Here is a 20,210-nt window from a genome sequence, read left to right as displayed (position 1 = left end):
AGAGGACCCAAGTTCGGTTCAGAAACAAGACCAAGAGGCTAAGTATCACATCCAAGGTCAAACACCCAGGGACAAGTAGAATGTAGGCCTAGGCAGTCTGACTCATGGCCTTGCTGCTAACCACTAAGCCAGCAACCTCAGCCTGTAACCCATCTCTCCATTAGGGCCTTGAAACTGTGTTAAAGGGAGGGGTTACTGCTGCCCTCTGCTTCCACATTTATCTTCTATTCTCCACAGCCCCAAACCTCCCTTTCTTCTCCCAGTAACAAAACAAAAGCTCCGATTCAAATGAATAGAGACAAATAGATACTACTCTGCTGGAGGGGGTGGGGGTGGGGGGCAGGGAGATAATCTACTGTCAGCCAAAACTATCCTTCTGTCTTTGATTAAACACATTCTTAACCTCTTGCTGAGGTCAAGCAGCCACCAATCCTGGCCAATAAAGCCACTGTGCTTTCACAAGGGCTACAAGAATTCACTGCCTTGTTATTCTCCAAATCACCATCATCCCAAATTAGACACTACCTGTGTCTGAAATTTACTTTGAAATTCATGAAAAAAAAAAAAGATGAGTTAATGAATAGAGAGATGGATGAAAGGAGAGATTTGTGATAAAGCAACTGTGATAACATGTTAATGGTGTAGTACATGGGTGTCCATTGCACAATTATTTCAACTTCTGTGTTTGGATATTTTCAAAATAAAATATTAAGGGAAAGTTACAAAGAAGAAGGACACTTAGAGAGAGGAGAAAAAATGGACAACTCTCAACGCTCTTGGTTTGTTTATGGTGCACTTGGGCAAGTCTAAAAAGGTTCTCCGCTTCTCTTTGAACTTAGGATAGAATGTAGCCTGTGATTCACAAACTTCAGGGTGCCAAATAATCATCTCGGAAGTTAAAAAAAAAAGCTCCTTGGAGATCCAGCCCCAAAGTGTCTGGATTTGGGTGGGTCTTGGGAATATAATTTTGTAAGAAGCTCTCCAGATACTAGCGGTGAGAAATCCATCCACATGTGGAGGAACACTGTTTCATAACATGATGGGAATGAAAGCTATTAGGTAGGAGACAGCAGACGTGCCATAACCTCCTTTGCTCTGATTGATTTGGGGGTGCCTAGCATTTAGACACTAATATCCCTGCCAGTTTAAAAAAATGTGCATTGCTTATTGTTTCTTAATAAGTTAAAAGACCAACTGAAGATTTTAGGTCTTCATGAACAAACACTTGTATAGTTGGCCCTCTGTATCCATGGGTTCTGCATCTGCAGACTCAACCAACCACAGATAGAAAATATTTTTTTAAATTCCAGAAAGTTCCATAAAGCAAAACTTGAATTTGCTGTATGTCAGCAACTACTTACACAGCATTTACATTTTATTAGGTATTATAAGTAACCTAGAGATGATTTAAAATATATGGGAGGATGTGCATATGTTACATACAAATACATGTTTTTATATAAAGGACTAGAGCATCTGAGGATCTTGGTATCCAGGGAGGGTCCTGGAACCAGTTCCCTCCTGGACACCATAGGATGACTGTACTAGGGAGTCCTTTGGATGGGGGCAACCACACAGAAAACTTCGCTTCATTAATGAATAAACAACACTGTATAGTTAAATACTGGGACTTGCTACATTGAAATGAGAAATCTTATTTATGGAGAAAAGATACACTAAATAGAAGAAAGGAAGATTCATTTAAGTTTTGGAGAGTATTCAGTTTTCTCCTTTCATATAGTTAATATTTTTTAAATGAAGGAAAGAAAACATTCACAAAAAGAGATAGTTTGGGAAAATATAATTTGAGGAGATTTTCAACATTAAAAAAATAATTTGGTGCTACCTTTTCAGTTGAAATTTTAAGTTTTCAGCAGCTCCTACTGAAAAAACTTCATGGCTCTCTTATCTATGTTAGCACAGTTAGGCAGTAATGTGGATACAAATTTGGATCACAGACACTGTCCTACAGTGAGGCCACAGAAACATACATAACAAACCACCTCACACAACAAAGTGTATGTGCCATAAAAGAGATACAAAGTAAATATTTTGGGAATTCAGAGTAGAGGGAAATGATTTTCAGCTAAAAGGATCAGCCTGGTAGAGCTTCAAGCTGGGGGTTAAAGAATACTGAGCTTTGGACATGCAGAAAGAGGACAGAGGGCACTGTAGGCAGAGGGGCAAGGGGATGGAAAGCAAAGAGACTGCACAGAGAACAGAGGGAGGAAGGACAAAGGGTTGTCAAGGAGGATAAACTGAGGGTCAGATTTTGGAGGGCCCTAGAAATCAGGCTAAGGAACTAGGGCTTTCCTTTACTGTTGAACAATGAGGAACCACCGAAGTAGGGAAGTGAAATGACCAGAGCTTTTGCTTGAGGATATTTTTCTAGCAGCCTTGTGTAGACTGGGCTGGTTACAAAGAGCCAGGTAGGGGCTGTTGTAGAAGTTCTGGAAGCAGGAAAGAGAGGCTCAAATTCAGACAGTGGTCATGGAAAGAGAGCAGAAGGGATGGCTTGAAAAGACCCTGTGGGAGGGAAAACCAGTGCGGTTTGGCGATTGATTTGTTTGAAGAAAAAGGGAGGAACTGGAACAGGTGCTAAACTTTCAAGCCATGTAACATAGATTGACAGAGACAAGGAACGCAGGAGGAATTAACTCTTGTCTGGATCAAAGTATAAACTTCAAAAAGTGAAAAACATGACGGTCCTCCAAGTATGTCAGCATCCTTCAAAGACTTATTTAACTCACTAGCAATCAAAAGAATGCAAAAATGGTTCAGAGAATGATATGAAAGATCGTGGTATGTATATGTCTGTGAGTGTGTCTACGTATGAAAAAAAGCTGGAATAAGATTACTAGGTTAGATCCGAAACTGGCTAATGTTTAGCCATTAGCTAAATGGCTAATTTATAATAATCACAAATTATTGCCTTTGTGATTAAGTCTAGCAGAGAAATCATTTTCACTTCTATCAGAAAACAGGGAAGTAAGTCAGAGAAAGACAAACATCATATCATATCATTTGTAGGTAGAATCTAAAAATTGATACAAATGAACTTATTTATAAAACAGAAACAGATTCACAGACAAAGAAAACAAACTTATGGTTGCCAAAGGGGAAAGGTTGGGGGGAGGGATAAATTAGGAGATTGGGATTAACACAGACACACTAATATATATAAAATAATCAACAAGGGCCTACTGGATAACACAGGGAACTCTACTCAACACACTGTAATAACCTATATGGGAAAAGAATAGATATATGTCTATGTATAACTGAATCAAGTCACTGAGACTTGAGACTTACACAACACTGTGAATCAACAATACTCCAATATAAAATAAAAATTAAATTTAAATTAAAAAGAAAAAAAAAGAAACGCCTACTATATTCCCCTCAGGCCTTGGTGACCCAAGCTGGTGTCCCATCCCTGGAGCCTAAGCAAGCTTGGGTCCCAAGGCTGGACTATCCTGGGATTCAGTGAGTTAGGAAGGATGTGCCGTCAAATGAGCCCCCCTTGGCCCTCTAGTGCCTGGTCCCCTCTGGATGGGACCACAATCTCCAGATTCAGGCGGGCCCTCTTACAGCTAAACCAAGCCCAGTGCATGCAAAGAAGGGTGGACCCTCTGGGCTGGAAGAGTTTTGAAAAGTCACCTGGTCTCCATGTCTCCTGGTGGTGGGCCTCCCACCTCCAGCTTCCTTCCTTAGAATCGCCCCACCTCCAGATGAAAGCACCCTCAGCATAGCAGTTTTCTAGGGGTTGGGGTTTGTCAGGGGAAAGGTGAAAAGTAAAGGGGAAGAAGTAATGAGACACAAGTCCTTGGGCCTTTGTTCTGGCACATTCCACTCTGACAACCCAGGAACACCACTTTCGCTAAGGCTCTGGTTGCCTGAGTAACCAGACCTGGGCATGAAGAAATCCTGCCACCTTGTGGCTATTTCCCATAACAACAACTTTAAAACCTCTACTTACGGGCACTTCCATCTTCACAAGGCCTGAGGGGCTGTATACGACACCTGCCCTCAAGAAATGTCCTGGGGTAGTTCATCAAAAAACAATTCAAGGGACATCCCTTGTGGTCCAGTGGCTAAGACTCCAAGTTCCCAATGCAGGGGACCAGAGTTCGGGCCCTGGTCAGTGAACTAGACGCCACATGCCACAACTAAGAGTTCGCGTGCCGTAACTAAAAGATCCTGCATCCTGAAACTAAAAAAAATCCCACATACTGCAACTAAAGATCCCGCACCGGCAACAAAGATCACACGTGCCACAACTAAGACCCAGCACAGCCAAATAAATAAATAAATAAATAAATAAATAAATATTTTTTAAAACAGAAAAGAAAAAAATAATTCAAAACAGGGCAGACTTTCAGGAAGCCAATTTCAAGAGGTAAATTTTACTCACACTGTTTAAAAAAAGAAAACCACACAAAAAGATGCTCAACATCGCTAATTAGAGAAACGCAAATCAAAAATACAATGAGGTATCACCTTCCACCAGTCAGAATGGCCAACCATGAAAAAGTCTACAAAGGATAAGTGCAGGAGAGGGCGTGGAGAAAAGGGAACCCTCCTATACTGTTTGGTGGGAATGTAAATTGGTAATGGCCACTATGGAGAACCCTATGGCGGTTCCTTAAAAAACTGAAAATAGACTACCATATGATCCAGCAATCCCACTCCTGGGCCTATATCAGGAGAAACCATAATTCAAAAAGACACATGCACCCCAATGTTCACTGCAGCACTAGTTACAATAGCCAAGACATGGAAGCAACCACAATGTCCATCGACAGATGAATGGATAAAGAAGATGTGGTACATATACACAATGGAATATTACTCAGCCATAAAAAAGAATTAAATGATGCCATTTGCAGCAACACAGATGGACCTAGAGATTATCATACTAAGGGAAGTAAGTCAGACAGAGAAAGACAAACATCATGGTATCACTCATAGGTGGAATCTAAAAACTGATACAAATGAACTAATTTACAAAACAGAAAGAGACTCACAGACTTAGAAAACAAACTTATGGTTGCCAAATGAGAAAGGTAGGGGTGGAGAGATAAATTAGCAATTGGGATTAACACAGACACACCAATATATATAAAATAGATCAGGGGTCCCCAATCCCCGGGCCACGGACCCGTGCTGGTCCCGGCCTGTTAGGAACTGGGCCACACAGCAGGAGGTGAGTGGCGGGCGAGCGAGTGAAGCTTCATCTGCCGCTCCCCATCACTCACATTACCGCCTGAACCATACCCTCGCCTGCCCGTGGGTCACTGGGGCGGGGGAGGTCAGTGGAAAAATTGTCTTCCACGAAACTGGTCCCTGGTGCCAAAAAGGTTGGGGACCACTGAAATAGATAATCAACAAGAGCCTACTGGATAGCACAGGGAACTCAACACTCTGTAATAACCTATATGGGGAAAAGAATCTGAAAAAAATTGATATATGTCTCACTGATCAAGTTGCTGTATACCTGAAACTAACACAATGTAAATCAACTATACTTCAATCTTTAAAATTAAAATAAATAAAGACACAAAATTATTTGTAGCTTATATATCTTCTATAATTAACATCTAACGTTATAGACTCTGGGTACAATTCAATAATAAATAGTAAGTAAAATTATCTTTCCCTAGACCACTGATGACCCTTCAGAGGGTGTGGGGGGACAATGCTGTAGTTTAGGGGTTTGTAAACTTTTTTCTGTAAAGGGCCAGATGGTAAACGTCTTAGGCCATGAGGGCAATGCAGTCTCTGTCATAAGTACTCAATTCTGTTGTTGTAGAGTGAAAGCAGCCATAAATGATACATAAGTAAATGCTATATTGCAACCATATCCCCATAAAACTTTATAAAAACAGGCACTGGGCCGGATTGGCCCACAAGCCATAGTCTGACAATCCCACTCTAGTTCAGTAGTTCCTACCTCAGATTCTCAGCAAAATCACCAGGAATGCCTGTTGAATCACAGATTTCTAGGGCTCCACCCCGACAGTTTCTGACCCAGGAGATCTCGAGTGGAACTTGGGAGTTTGTATTTATATCAAGTTCCAACATGTTGCTAGTCCAGGACCACCTTTTGAAAAGCACTGCTCTAGTCTGATATATGGCATTGAAAGGGCACTTGGTAATCCTTCGGCCTTATTTTCAGGTTTTGGACCTTTTGTCTAAACAAAGCCAAGGTGAAGAACTCAGACCAGGACACACCAAGGTTACCATGCCAGAAGTAAGTTCAAGTGGAGTTCTTCGTACCTAGTTTCAAATATGGAGCTGGAGGAGATAAAACATTTGGGAAACTCGTCAAACTGACAGAACTGTACAAATGTTCCAGGCAAGGGAGTTCCCTGCTGGCCTAGTGGTTAGGATTCCAGGCTCTCACTGCCATGGCCTGGGTTCAATCCCTGGTCAGGGAACTGAGATCCCACAAGCTGCGCGGCCAGAAAAAAAAAAAAAAAATTCAAGGGAAGAACCTACAGAGAGAAGAAGGATTTAGGCTAGGACTTTGGCAGGAATGGGAGAGAAGGTGAACAGGAGTCACAGAAATAAAGGCATGTTTAGAGAGCAGGAGAACACAGAAGTAGTGTCATAGAGGCAAAGAAGAAGGTCTCAAGTTTTCCTCGTCAACGTTTCCAAAAACTTGAGTGTTTGGTGCTGTGTTTTGCCAGGTAAGCAAAGAAAAGTCTGGATCAGAAATCTCCTAGGGATGATAGTTTATCAACAAGACTAGAGGATAAGCAAATAACTTCATCAATCTCCACATTTTATGTATACCAGCAGAGGGCTGCGATGGCAAAGGAATGCTAGTGATGCCTTCCGTTCTAGGTTTTCTGCACTCCTGTGCACGGAGTTAATTCCTCAGAGGTATTTGGGAGGAAAAGACTATAGATAACTTAGCCTCCTTCCTCAATATCAGTTGGGTATTTTAGTTCAGGACAGTCTGATTGCTTGGGTGGGAGATGTGATGGAGCAAGGTGGAATCTTCTGACTGCTTTGGGAAAAGAGGGTGGGGTCCAGTTTGGGATTTAGATTACAGGGTGTCTCTGTCATTACAAGGCCACTCTTAACACAGGGTGCCTCACACTGAGCGTCATTAAAGATTCCAGAAAACAATCTGTTTTCCCCTCATCATCGATTAAGTATTAGTTTTTGAAAATGTGAAGCATTAACAAAAGTTCCAGAAGTAAAAACATACAAAAAGGTACACTTAGGTGTTCAGTCTATCTGTTCTGTCTCATTTTGCTCAATCACCCCCTGCAGGTAACATTTTGTTTGCTTCTGGTTATCTTCCCTGTGTTTCTTTAGTGGAAAGAGACATATACTGTCCTGAAGTTGCTGCATGTCAGTTCATAGAAATCAGCTTCGTTTTTTGGTTTTGTTTTTTTTGAATAATTACATTGAGTGGCCATACCTCAGTTTACTCACCCAATTTCCTATGAATAGGCATTTAGATTGTTTCCAATATTTTGCAATTACACATAATGTCACAATGAATAACTGTGTGAATATTATTTTTGTATTGTCAGCTATGTATCTTTGGGGTAAATTCCTAGGTAGGTGATTATTAAGTTTGTGTAGTTGTGTTAAATACTGCGAATTGCCCTTGCGAGAGGTTATACTGTTTTGCACTCCCAGGAATAGTGAACACACCTGTTTCTCCAACATCTCCACATCTCCCACAAAGTGTATTATCAAGCTTTGAATTTTCTTCATTCAGATGGGGAGAAATAATATTTTGGTGTAATTTTAATTTGCATTTCTCCCTGAGGAAAACTGAACATACTTACATATGTTCAAGGGCCATTTTTGTTTTACTTGTCTGTTCATGTTTTTTGCCTGTTTATTTATATTCTATAAGGATTTTAGTTCCCCCACCTCTATTTTAAGAGTTCTTCAAATATTAGGTATATCAGCTCTTTATCTGTGATATAACTACTATCTCTCAAACTTTCTGCTTGCCTTTTGACTCTGCTTATGGTGCTTTTTGCCATCATGCTTTTTTTTCCCAATTATTTTTAGGTAGGTGAATATAAAATTTTTCTTTCATTGCATGTGGATTGAGTTAAAGTTAGAAAGCCTTTCCCCACTCAGATACAAAATAATTTTATGTCTTCGTTTAGTAATTCTATGGTTTCATATTTTATATTTAGGTCTGATAACATTTGGAGTTGATTCCTGTGACTGATGTCAGGTATGGATCTAATTTTATCTTTACAAATAGCTAGCAGTTGGTATAATACCATTTTATACATATATGTATAAATATATACACATGTATAAATATATATATGTGTGTACATATATAACTATTTTGTTATGGAAACAAGCATACAAGGCAGTAGGCGTTTCAGAAGTGGTCTCATTACACTAATATATTTAGAGCAGATAGCTAAACATACTTGAATAATCATGGGACTAGAATTTAAGGAATTTATGTAAATTAAAACTCCTTCCCGGCGGCTATGAAAATTTAATCTGTGTAACAATTCAGTTTACAAAGCACCCCCACAGCCTCAATCTCATTTACCCCATTTGTAACTCTACACCTAAGCAGGTTGTCCTTGACACTACGCAGATGATGGAACTAAGGCTACAGAACAATAAATGACTTACAGAGTCAAGGGATTAATAAATGGAGTAATCCAGCTTTTCTGCCTCTTTCCACGGTCTTCCACAGCGTCCTGGCACCGCAGTTCTTGCATATGAAGATGCTCGTGGCTTTACAAAGCCCATTTAAGAAGAAGGTGGTGGCTAAGACGCTCATATCTTGCAAGGTAGGGTTGGACTAAGACTATTTTACTTGAAAGTTAATGCTCTCGAAATATTAAGCATCTACTGCAGTTAGAGCAGCAAAAGCTTGGGAGTACAGCAAAAGATGTGGCCATCCCCAGCAATTCCACTCCTGGGTGCACACCCCAAAAAAATAAAAACACTAATTTGGAAAGATACACGCACCCAAATGTTCATAGCAGCATTATTTACAATTGCCAGATATGGAAGCAACCTAAGAATCCATCAACAGATGAATGGATAAAGATGTGGTAGGGCTTCCCTGGTGGCGCAGTGGTTGAGAGTCTGCCTGCCAATGCAGGGGACACGGGTTTGAGCCCCGGTCTGGGAGGATCCCACATGCCGCGGAGCAGCTGAGCCCGTGCACCACAACTGCTGAGCCTGTGCTCTAGAGCCCGTGAGTCACAACTGCTGAGCCCGTGTGCCACAACTGCTGAGGCCCACGTGCCTAGAGCCCGTGCTCTGCAACGGAAGAGGCCACTGCAGTGAGAGGCCCACGCACTGCAACGAGGAGTAGCCCCCGCTCATCGCAACTGGAAAGGGCCCGCGCGCAGCAACGAAGACCCAACACAGCCAAAAATAAATAAATAAATAAAATTTATTAAAAAAAAAAAAGGTGTACATATATACAATGGACTACTACTCAGCCATTAAAAAGAACGAAATTTTGCCCTTTGCAGCAATATTGATGGACTTGGAGGGCATTATGCTAAGTGAAATAAGTCAGACAGAGAAAGACAAATACTAGGGGATTAACCAGGGGGAATTCTAGGAGAGTGGACCAGGGCAGCACACAGACACAGGGAGACAGGAACACAAGGTGCAGGTGGCTGCTCCAGGCTCAGATATGACATCATTTATATGTGGAATCTAAAAAATACAACAAACTAGTGAATATAACAAAAAAAGAAGCAGACTCATAGATATAGAGAACAAATTAATGGTTACAGGGGTTGGGGAGTAGGAGGCACAAACTACTGGGTGTAAGATAAGCTCAAGGATATATTGTACCACATGAGGAATAGAGCCAATATTTTGTAATCACTGTTAATGGAAAGTAACCTTTAAAAATTGTATAAAATTTTTTTTTTAATTAAAAAAAAAAAGATTTGGTCATCACCTATCATTTTAATAGTATTTCCCATCTGAGTAGACCAGAGTGCACATGCACAAAACACAGAATAATAGGAGACTAACCCAGGTAACTATTGGCAAAGTTGTAGCATTAAAGACAGAACACACTTTAATAGAAAATGTTTAGAAGAGTCACATCCTACAGGACATCAACCAAAATTTCTGAACCAAAGCCTTGTTTTAAATTCTAAGGCAACACAGGACAAAATCAAATGACTGATTTGGCTACTGGGTTATAATGGCAGTTCTGAGTGTGCTCAGAGGACCCCTAGAGGTCTTGAGAACTTTGCTGGGATTCCATCAAGTCAAAACTATTCTCATACTACTACTAAGAGGTCATCTGCCTTTTTCACTGTGTGAACATTTGTTTGCACCACAGACGGAGTAAAACTGCTAGCACTCTAGCACAAGGCAAGGCAGTGGCACCAAACTGAACTTGTGTAGTCATCGTATTCTTCACCAGTCTACCACTCTGTGGGAAAATATAAAGCCAAGTTCACTTAAGAATTCCCTTGATGAAGTAAAAATTAATTTCACTAAGTTGCAACCATTTAGTACCAGTTCTTCTAAAATTCTGTGTGAGGAAATGGAAGGACACATGTACCACTTCTGCTGCTTACAGAAGTGTTTTCGTGCTATTGAGTGGTAAGCTGAACTGGCCACTTCTTCCACCAGGCTTACTTGAAAGAACTACTTACAGCCCAACTGGTTTCTCAGATGTATTTGGCAGACATTTTCTCAGAAATGAACGAAGTGAGCCTGTCAGTACAAGGAGTAAAACTGACAGTATCTGTTACACTGATAAAATGTGAACTTTCAAAAAATCAGAATCTTGGAAAATTTGTATCCATCACTCAGCCTGACAGTTTCCCACCACTTAATCTTTTCTAATGAGACCTGATAATAACTAAAAATATGTGATTTGGGGAGACATTTTATAATGGGACATGTCAATATTTGGAAGAACCTTGTAGTTCAGTGAACTGATATTTTCTAAATCCAATGAATAATGTTACAAAATCACATAGGGGTAAAAATCCACTCAAAGGGCAAGAAAGACCAATGGATTCCACGCTGCAATTAACCTTTAAAAAACTAACACTTGTCAAGCTTTAGTATCAGAAAAGAAAATTCACAATTATCTGGAAAAGCTATTAAAATACTCCTACTTTTTCCACCTACGTATTTGTGAGGCTGGATTTTCTTCCTGGAATTCAAATAGCACATCAGATCAGACGGAATACAGAGCAGATGAGAGAACCCAGTTGTCTTCCATTAAGCCAGACATTAGAGTTTGTAAAAATGTAAAACAACAGTACCCTTCTACATACTTTTAGTTTTGTAAAGCTGTTTTCTATAAAAAGTTACTTTAACATGTAATGGAATTACTATTGTTATTTATAAATGAATATTTAAAAATTTTCAGCTTTTATTTATTATATGGCAAATACAGATAAGTGACCACATTAACAATAATTCTTTGGGGTTCTTAATAAGTACAAATATAAAGGAGTCTTGGGAATTCCCTGGTGGTCCAGTGGTTAGGACTCAGCACTTTCACTGCTGAGGCCTCAGGTTCAATCCCTGGTTGGGGAACTAAGACCCTCCCAAGCCTTGTGCAGGGGGTGGGGGAAGGAGTCTTAGACCAAAAGTTTTAAGAATCACCCATATTTGAACTTTAGAAAAAAATCTTAACCCAACATAAGACAGAAAAGAATTGTCACCAACTAATTCTAAAAAGATTTTGGTGATACAATGAGATCAAGGTACTACTCTGCCCCAAACGTGTGTGTGTGTGTATATATATTACTCTCCCTCCCTCTCTCTCTCTATATATAGTCATATTTTGAGAAATTGGAAGCATCATTATTTTATGATTATTTCTCAAAGTATAACTGTATCCATATACTAATTATCTGATTGCGAAATACCTTTTAAAAATCCTTGAATTTCATATACCTCTTCACATTAATTACTTCCTGTATTTTTTATTGTATGTATGGACTACAATTTTTCCTATAATTCTCTGAAGTGATCATGATCACAGGATAACTCTTACACATATAGTGAGAATTCCCTGACATCATTGTCTACAATCCTATTTCAGCATGGGGAACCACTACTTGATAAAGACATTAATAAGGTGCTACATGAAATTCCCGTATTCTGGCATTTTACCAGTTTAAAGAGCAAGTACTTTCTCTAAAACGAAAGCCCACATACGAAAACTGTAATAGATATTACCATTTGTGCTATTGTTAAGTTCCACAACAGGCCTTATAAATTGATATCTGATAGTTTTAAAGAAGCAAAACTAACAAGTATTACACCAATCTTACACAAACTGTTTGTTTTAATACTTATTTATTTGGCTGAGCCGGGGGTTAGCTGTGGCATGTGGGATCTAGTTCCGTGACCAGGGATCGAACCCGTGCATTAGGAGAGCAGAGTCTTAGCCACTGGACCAGCAGGGAAGTCCCACAAACTCTTTACAAAGACTACAAAGAGGGAATACTTTCCAACTTGATTTATGATGTCAACATAATCTTGATATCAAACACTGACAAAACCATGAAAATTACAGGCCAATTTTTCTCAGGGGCATGATGTAAAATCCTAATAAAATATTAGCAAACCAAATCCAGCAATATAATAAAACTAATACATCAAGATCAAGTTAAATTTATTTCAGGAATACAAAGTTGGCTTAATATTTCTAAAAGGTAATGTAACTGATACCATTAACAGAAAAATTATCTCAATAAATAAAAAAACATTTTATAAAATTCACCCATTCATGATAAAACTTATGATATAAAGTAACTAGGAAAGAAGAGAACTTTCTTTCTGATAGAGTATCTACAAAAAGCATGCAGCAAATATACTCAATAGTGAAATACTTAAAGCTTTCATTCTGAGATGGGGAACAAGATAAAGATGCTTCCTCTCATCGGTTCTATAGAATCCTATACTGGAGCATAGGCATCACAAAGCAAGATAACATTAGAAAAGATTAAAACTCTATTTGCTGATGACATAATTATATGTAGAAAAATATAAAATAAATTACAGGTGGTGCACCTTTCAATAGCTCAGCTGGGAGAGCAGAGGACTGTAGACAGGACACATGTAAAATAAACTACGGATGAACATTAACAAATGAATCTGAGTAAGGCTGCTGGATGAGATCAATATAAAAAAGTGTATTTCTACATACCAGCAACAAAGAAAATAACACTTTAAAAGGATGCCATTTAAAACAGCATCAAAAAGGGAGTTCCCTGGCGGTCCAGTGGTTAGAACCCTGAGCTTTCACTGCCGAGAGCCTGGGTTGAATCCCTGGTCAGGGAACCAAGATCCCGAAAGCTGCACGGCATGGCCAAAAAAATAAATAAAAAATACAATAGCCTAAAAAAATTAGCTGGAAAAAAATCTACCAAAAGAAGGTGCAAGATGATACACTGAAAACTACCAACACTGCGAGGAGAGACTGAAGGCCTATATAAATGGAAGGATATTCCTGTGCATAGCTTGGAAGATACTGTAAATATGATAATTATCCCCAAATTGATCCATAAATTCAATCTCAATCAAAATGCCACTTCTTTGGTGTGGCAACTGACCACCTGATTCTAAAGTTTATATGGAAATGCAAAGGGTCAAGAATAGCAAAAACAATCTTAAGGAAAAACAATAGGGGAGGGCTTAGGCTGCCAGATAAAGGCTTTTTTTTTTTTTAACTACAGAAATTGAGACTGTAGTACTAGTACAGGATAGAGAAACTGGCAAATGGAAAAGAACAAAAAGTCCAGAAACAGATGCATGCATAAATGGACAAATTATGACCCAGGTGACACTGCAGTTCAGAAGGATGATACCCCCCACCAGAGTGGTAATGAATTAATTGAACACCACACTAAAAATAAAACAACCTTTATCCCCTACTTCATACCATGCACAGAAATCAATCCCAGATGAATTGATGAATTGTAGAAAAGTAAAACAATAAAGCTTCTAGGAAAAAAAAAAACTTAGACTATCTTCATGACCTTGAGGGCAAGCAAAGACTTCTTCAAAACAGGTAAAAAAAAATCAATAACCATAAAGAAAAGCTGGCAAATGGAACATTAAAATCAATTTCTATTCATCAAAAGATAGCAATAAGAGAGTGAAAAGGCCAAACCACAGAATGAGAGAAGATATTTGCAATACGTATCTGACAAGGACTAGTATTCTGAATACGTAAAGAATGAGTTAGTAAGAAAAAGTCAAATATCTCCCTATTTTTCTGAGGGGGAAAAAAAAAAGATAAGACTCTTAAGATTCTTAAACAGGTACTTTACAAAAGAGGATATCCAAATGGCCGATAAACATGAAACATGCTTAATTTCATTAGTTATTAAGGAAATACAATTAAAACCACAATGAGATCCTATTGTATAAATAAAAAACCTGCCAGAATGATAGACAATAGCAAGTGTATGCAAAGATGCAGAGCAACTGGAACTCATATATTACTGGTAGTAATGTGAATTCCTTTAAAAAAAATTGATATGTAATTCACATACCATAATTCACCCTTTTGAAGTGACATCAAGTTTTTAGTATATTCACAAGACTGTGCACTGTATAATTCCAGAACATTTTCATCACCCTCAAAAGAAACCCTATACCTATTAGCAGTCACTCCTCGTTGCCCTCTCTTCCTGCAACCACTAATTTACTTTATGTCTCAAAGCATTTGCCTATTCTGGACATTCCATATAAATGGAATCATACATTCTGACTTTTTTGACTGGCTTCTTTCACTTAACACGCTTTCAAAGTACATCCATGTTGTAGCATGTATCAATACTTCATTCCTTTTTCTTTTTGGCCACGCCGTGTGGCTTGCAGGATCCTAGTTTCCTCGGCAGTGAAGCATAGAGTCCTAACCACTAGACCACCAGGGAACTCCCATTCTTTTATAGCTGAAAAATATTCCATTGTATGGATACGTCATATTCTGTTTACCCATTTGTCTGCTGATGGATGTTTTGTTTGTTTCCACCTTTTAGCTATTATACATAATGCTGCTATGAACATTTGTATACAAGTTTCTGTGAAGACATACGTTCTCATTTCTGTTGGGTATATATCCAGGAGTGGAAATGCTAGGTCATGTGGTAACTATATGTTTAACCTTACTGTTTTCCAAAGTGGTTGCACCATTTTACATTCCCACCAGCAATGTACAGGAGTTCTAATTTCTTCACATCTTCACCAACACTTATTTCTTATTTCAGCTGTGAAGTGGTATCTCATTGTGGCTTTGACTTGCATTTCGCCAGTTACTAATGATATCAAGCAACTTTTCATGTGCTTGTCATTCGTATATCTTCTCTGAAGATATATCTATTCAAATACTTTGTCCATTTCAACATTGGGCTGTCTTCCTATTGAGTTTTAAGAGTTTTTGTATATTCTGAACACTATACTCTTATCAGATATATAATTTGCAAATATTTTCTCCCAGGAATGGGACCTCTTATAACTTTGGAAAAACTGTTTGGCTAAACATTTAACACCTGCTAATGCTGAATATACACATAGCCTATGAATCCAGCAATGCATGTCTACATATACACCCAACAGAGAACGTGTTTTCCACAAGACACATTCAAGACTGTTCATAACAACACAATTCATAACAGCAATTGGAAAACTGAAACCACCCAAACATCTTGTGGTAGGTTGACTATTGGCCCCTCAAGGATGTCCACATCCTAATCCCTGGAACCTGTGAATGCTACCTTACTTGGCAAAGGGACTCTGCAGGTGTGGCTAGGATTTTGAGAGGGGGAAATTAGACTTTGGGATTCTGGTCCACCAAGTAAGGAGTTTGGAAGTCCATCCTAACAAGTAAAAAGCTGAACAAACTGAAAAATCAACAATTCTTCTTGGATCTGTCAGAGAAGTGAGGTCACAGGGCCAACTGCAGTCCTCCATATTGGAGAGGCAGGCAGGTGGACACAGAGAACCACAACTTACTGAAGCAGAAACTTCCAAGCAGAAACCTCTAAGGTAGACAGTGCTGGGGTAAGAAAGCTGGAGCTGTAACTGACAAATTACTGGAGGCTCAGAGTGGACAAGTCTGTGAGTTAAAAACCCCCAGTTAGAAGGGGATCCCCACTGTTTTATGAGTTTTACCTCCTGGAGCCCTCCCAGGGTCTCAAAGGGAAAATCAGAGAAAAATCCCCTGGTGCTTCCGGTAGGAGAAGGAAGAAAGTAACTGTTTTGAAATAAGTCAGAGTATTCTGTTCTTAACAAGGCCTGCCCTCAAGAGAAGCCATTTTATCAGAGCCTCCCTAATTGGGGTTTACCAGAGCCTAAACAACATGGTAGAAGGGAAATGCCCAACTCCAGCTCCCTCTAGCCATCCTGTCCCACCTATGGTGTAAGGGGGCAGGGGGGATGGAGAAGCACTTATGAAGTTCACAGCCCAGGGACACAGGTTCACTGAGACCTAATCATAGGACTACAGAATGCCTCCCCTGCCCCACACCTCACCACCACAGTGCTAAAAGGTCTATTCACTGGAGTTCCTTTTACCTAGTACATCATGTCCAGCTATCAACAGAAAATTACAAGGCATAAGTAAAAGGCAAAAAAACACAGTTTGAAGAGACAGAGCAAGCATCAGATCCAGACACAGCAGAGATGTTGGAATTATCAGACCATGAATTTAAAACAACTCTGATTAATACGTTAAGGGCTTTAACAGAAAAAGTAGACAACACACCAAAACAGATGGCTAATGTAAGCAGAGAGATGGAAATTCTAAGAAATAATTCTTTTTTAAAGGTAGAGATTAAAAAAAAAACTAACAAATGATGAATGCTTTCCATGGGCTCATTAGCTGATTAGACATGGCTAAGGAAAGCATCTCTGAGCTGGAGGACCTGTCAAAAGAAACTTCCAAAACTAAGAAGCAAAGAGAAAAAAGACAGGGGAAGAAAAAGAGGGAACAGAATACCCAACAACTATGAGACAACTACAAAAGATGTAACATATACATGAAAATGCCAAGACAGACAATGACAGAAAAAGTATGTGAAGCAATAATGACCGAGAATTTCCCCCAAGTTAATGTCAGATACTAAACCACAGATCCAGGAAGTTCAGAGAACACTAAGGATAACCACCCCCCCCAAAAAAACTACACCTAGGCATATCATATTCAAACTGCATAAAATCAAAGACTTAAAAAATCTTAAAAGAAGCCAAAGGGAAAAAACACCTATGGAGGAGCAAAGGTAAGAATAACATCCAATTTCTTTACAGAAACCATGCAAGCAAGAAGAGTGACGTGCTGAGGGAGCTTATACTGGATTACTCACATGGGCCAAAGTTTAATCCCATGGATCCTGATACGTGGGAAGTAGCAGGGTCAGAGTGAGAAGCAATGTGATTGAAGCAGAGAGTAGAAGATGCTATGCTGTTGGCTTTGAAGATGGAGAGGGGGCCAGGAACCAAGGAATTCAGGCAGCCTCTAGAAGCTGGAAAGGAAGGAAACAGATGCTCCCTGGAGCCTCCAAAAGAAACCAGCCCTGCTGACACTTTAATTTAACCTAGTACAGCTGATTTTGGACTTCTGACCTCGAGAATGGTATGATAATAAATCTGTATTAAGCCACTAAAATTTGGTAAATTGTTACAGCAGCATTAGGAAACTAATACACACCCATCAATAGCATACTGTAAAAATTACAGTGTATTTGCACAACGAAATACTATGGTGCAATGAGAATGGGTAACAACTGCTATAGGCAACAAAATAGAGGAACCACAGAATACTAAGAAGCCTGACACAAAAGAATATAAATGTAAGATTCCATTTATATAAAGCTTAAAAATAAGTAAAACTTATCTACAGCTTTGGAAGAAAGGGCAGTAGTTACTTGGTAGGTGGGAGGACTGACAAGGGGCACAAGGGAAGCACCTGGGGTGCAAATAATGCTGTCTTTCTTGATCCTGGTGCTGGTTATATGTGGTCACTTTGTGATATTTCAAACCATACACCTGTAACTTGTACACTTTTCTGTACTGTACACTTCAATAAAAAGTGCTTAAAAAACAAACAAAAAAGATTAAGTAGTTTAAAAACAAACTTCCTTGCAAAAATAGGGACAAAAATAGGTTTAAATGCAGTAAACACAAGATTTTTGATTAGTTAAAATTGAATCCCATATAAAGTGAACAATTACAATTACTTCAGGTAACAATGTAATTCTGAGGATTTTCCAGTACATCTCCAATGTCACACAGAAAAAAAACATGAGTTGGTCTAGACATGCAAACACAGCAGACATACCAAAGTATACCATAATGCACAGTCTGCAACTGTCTTCATTAGTTTCACTTACTTCATCAAGTACTACTAGTTTAGAAAAACTGGTCTTTACAACACCAGGATTGCAAAACCCCTTCTGGACTGAAGATTTTATTAATGGCATTTTTCATCTCATATTTTATTAAACAAAATGTTTTTGCAAATTAATTTTTCCATGCCCACAAACATCCTAAGTTTTTCCCACACTGAAATTATAACCCTCTCATATATTTTTAGTATTTACATTCAACCATTAGGAGCCAAATACTACTATAAAACCAAACAGATTTTAAAGTTCTAATGAAAGAATTATGTTTGATAGTAGAGGTACTGTCCTCAAATATTTTGTTGAAAAAAAAAATCTTTGGAATATATATTTTAAAGTTACAACAAAGACCAATGTAAAGGGTAGTAACCATTGTCCCCCAATTATCTGAAATTACACAACAGGTCAAATGTACATGCATTCTTTAGTTGAACTTCAGTAGGAAAATCAAACTGTTCTCACGAAGGTTCCAAAACAAGCGCTGAAATCTGAGTATTGAAAAGGTGGAACTATTACCAGGTGATCTCACCTGTAAGGGAGTAGCTGTGTTTCAGTGCACTTGCCAAACTTTTAAAACAGCTTCTGTCCATTAAATAATGATAAAAGGCTCTATTTTTTCTACTAGCAATGCTGATGTAAGATTCTGTAGTTCAAGACATGTTGATGGGGAAGATGTACTGATAAAGGTAAATTCCTTTGACAAGGCAGTGAATCTCATGTACTCGTCTCTTAGAAAGAAGATCAGAAAGCTTAATAATCCTATTAAGTCAAACACTTTAAAAATACTAACAAATCTTATTCATTATATGATAAATACAAATTTAAATATAAGAGAATGCAACAAGTTATTTGAACCTGAATGCAGAGAATAAATACTTTATTAACTGATTACAGTTGAAAGTCACAAACAAAAAAGGGGTATATTAAGGCAGAGCCATATATATATATATCAATATATATATAGATATATAGATATATATAGATATATATATATATGTAGATATATATATATAGACGAATCCAAAGACTGTTACCTCTTTACATTTTAACAACCTCTGCATTTTTCTTTTACACATTTAGGCAGTGTGCTTTCTTTTCTTCTCAGTTAAAGAAACAAATCTTGACCAATATTTCTAAATCATATTTTGATGACAACTTACAGGATCATGGATTGAGACAATGACTAGTGTATCAAATGCTATCTGATCGTTTTCTCAGCATATTCCATGTGTGGTGGTATATTTACGTTGGTGTGGAAAATCTGACAACTGATCATCTTCTTTTCCAGCAAAACTAACACATAATTTTTTTTAATGATTTTTTAATAGTCTTAACTGAAATAAGCTTGGACTTCCTTCCAAGTAAGTCGAATGCCCAAAGCATATTATTTTCTGCCCTTCTCAAACCCTCCTATATGTTTTAAGTAGCCTTTAGAATATGATCGCATGGCTGTATTTCAGATCTATAAATTTGAGTTTTTCAAAATCCAAAATTACTTCCTTATGCAAAGTGGCAATGCAAATAGCAATCTTACATAGTGTAGAATAATTTTTCTTCTGTATACTTCCCTTTTATAAAATGGGCAACCACATACACAAAAAAGACATGAATTTAGTCCATCTGAAAAAGCACTCCAGCTCCCTAATACCACTTTTGAAGGAGAAGGCAGAGGCAAGTTTACATTATCCCAGAAAACTGAATAAATGGCTTTATTTGGTATGTTCAAGAAGCTTCTCCTTCCGTAGGAGATGTGGGTGCTGCAGGAGAAGCTGTAACTGGTTTTCGTGCAATTCTGTCTAGTTCCGCGTGAACATCTGACAGGACAGGCTTCTGGCCTATTTAAAG

The 20,210-nt window shown here is 38.5% G+C and overlaps 1 protein-coding gene and 1 pseudogene across 2 annotated transcripts in view; both read right to left on the bottom strand.

Moving 5' to 3' along the window:
- The window catches only part of LOC309608532 (small ribosomal subunit protein eS27 pseudogene), a 211,917-nt pseudogene that overhangs the window by 95,325 nt on the left and 96,382 nt on the right, over window positions 1-20,210 (bottom strand). The gene's annotated exons all lie outside the window — the stretch shown is intronic.
- The window catches only part of DYNC1LI1 (dynein cytoplasmic 1 light intermediate chain 1), a 54,198-nt gene continuing 46,283 nt past the window's right edge, over window positions 12,296-20,210 (bottom strand). The window contains exon 13 of the mRNA XM_082348627.1: window positions 12,296-20,200. Coding sequence (XP_082204753.1) covers window positions 20,088-20,200 — 113 coding nt within the window. The 3' untranslated portion in view covers window positions 12,296-20,087. The remainder of the gene's footprint in view (window positions 20,201-20,210) is intronic.

This window comes from Balaenoptera borealis, assembly GCF_965194805.1.
Source record: "Balaenoptera borealis genome assembly, chromosome: 12".
NCBI lineage: Eukaryota > Metazoa > Chordata > Mammalia > Artiodactyla > Balaenopteridae > Balaenoptera > Balaenoptera borealis.
The sequence above is the reverse complement of the archived record's forward strand: the minus strand, read 5'-3'. Positions and strand labels throughout refer to the sequence as shown.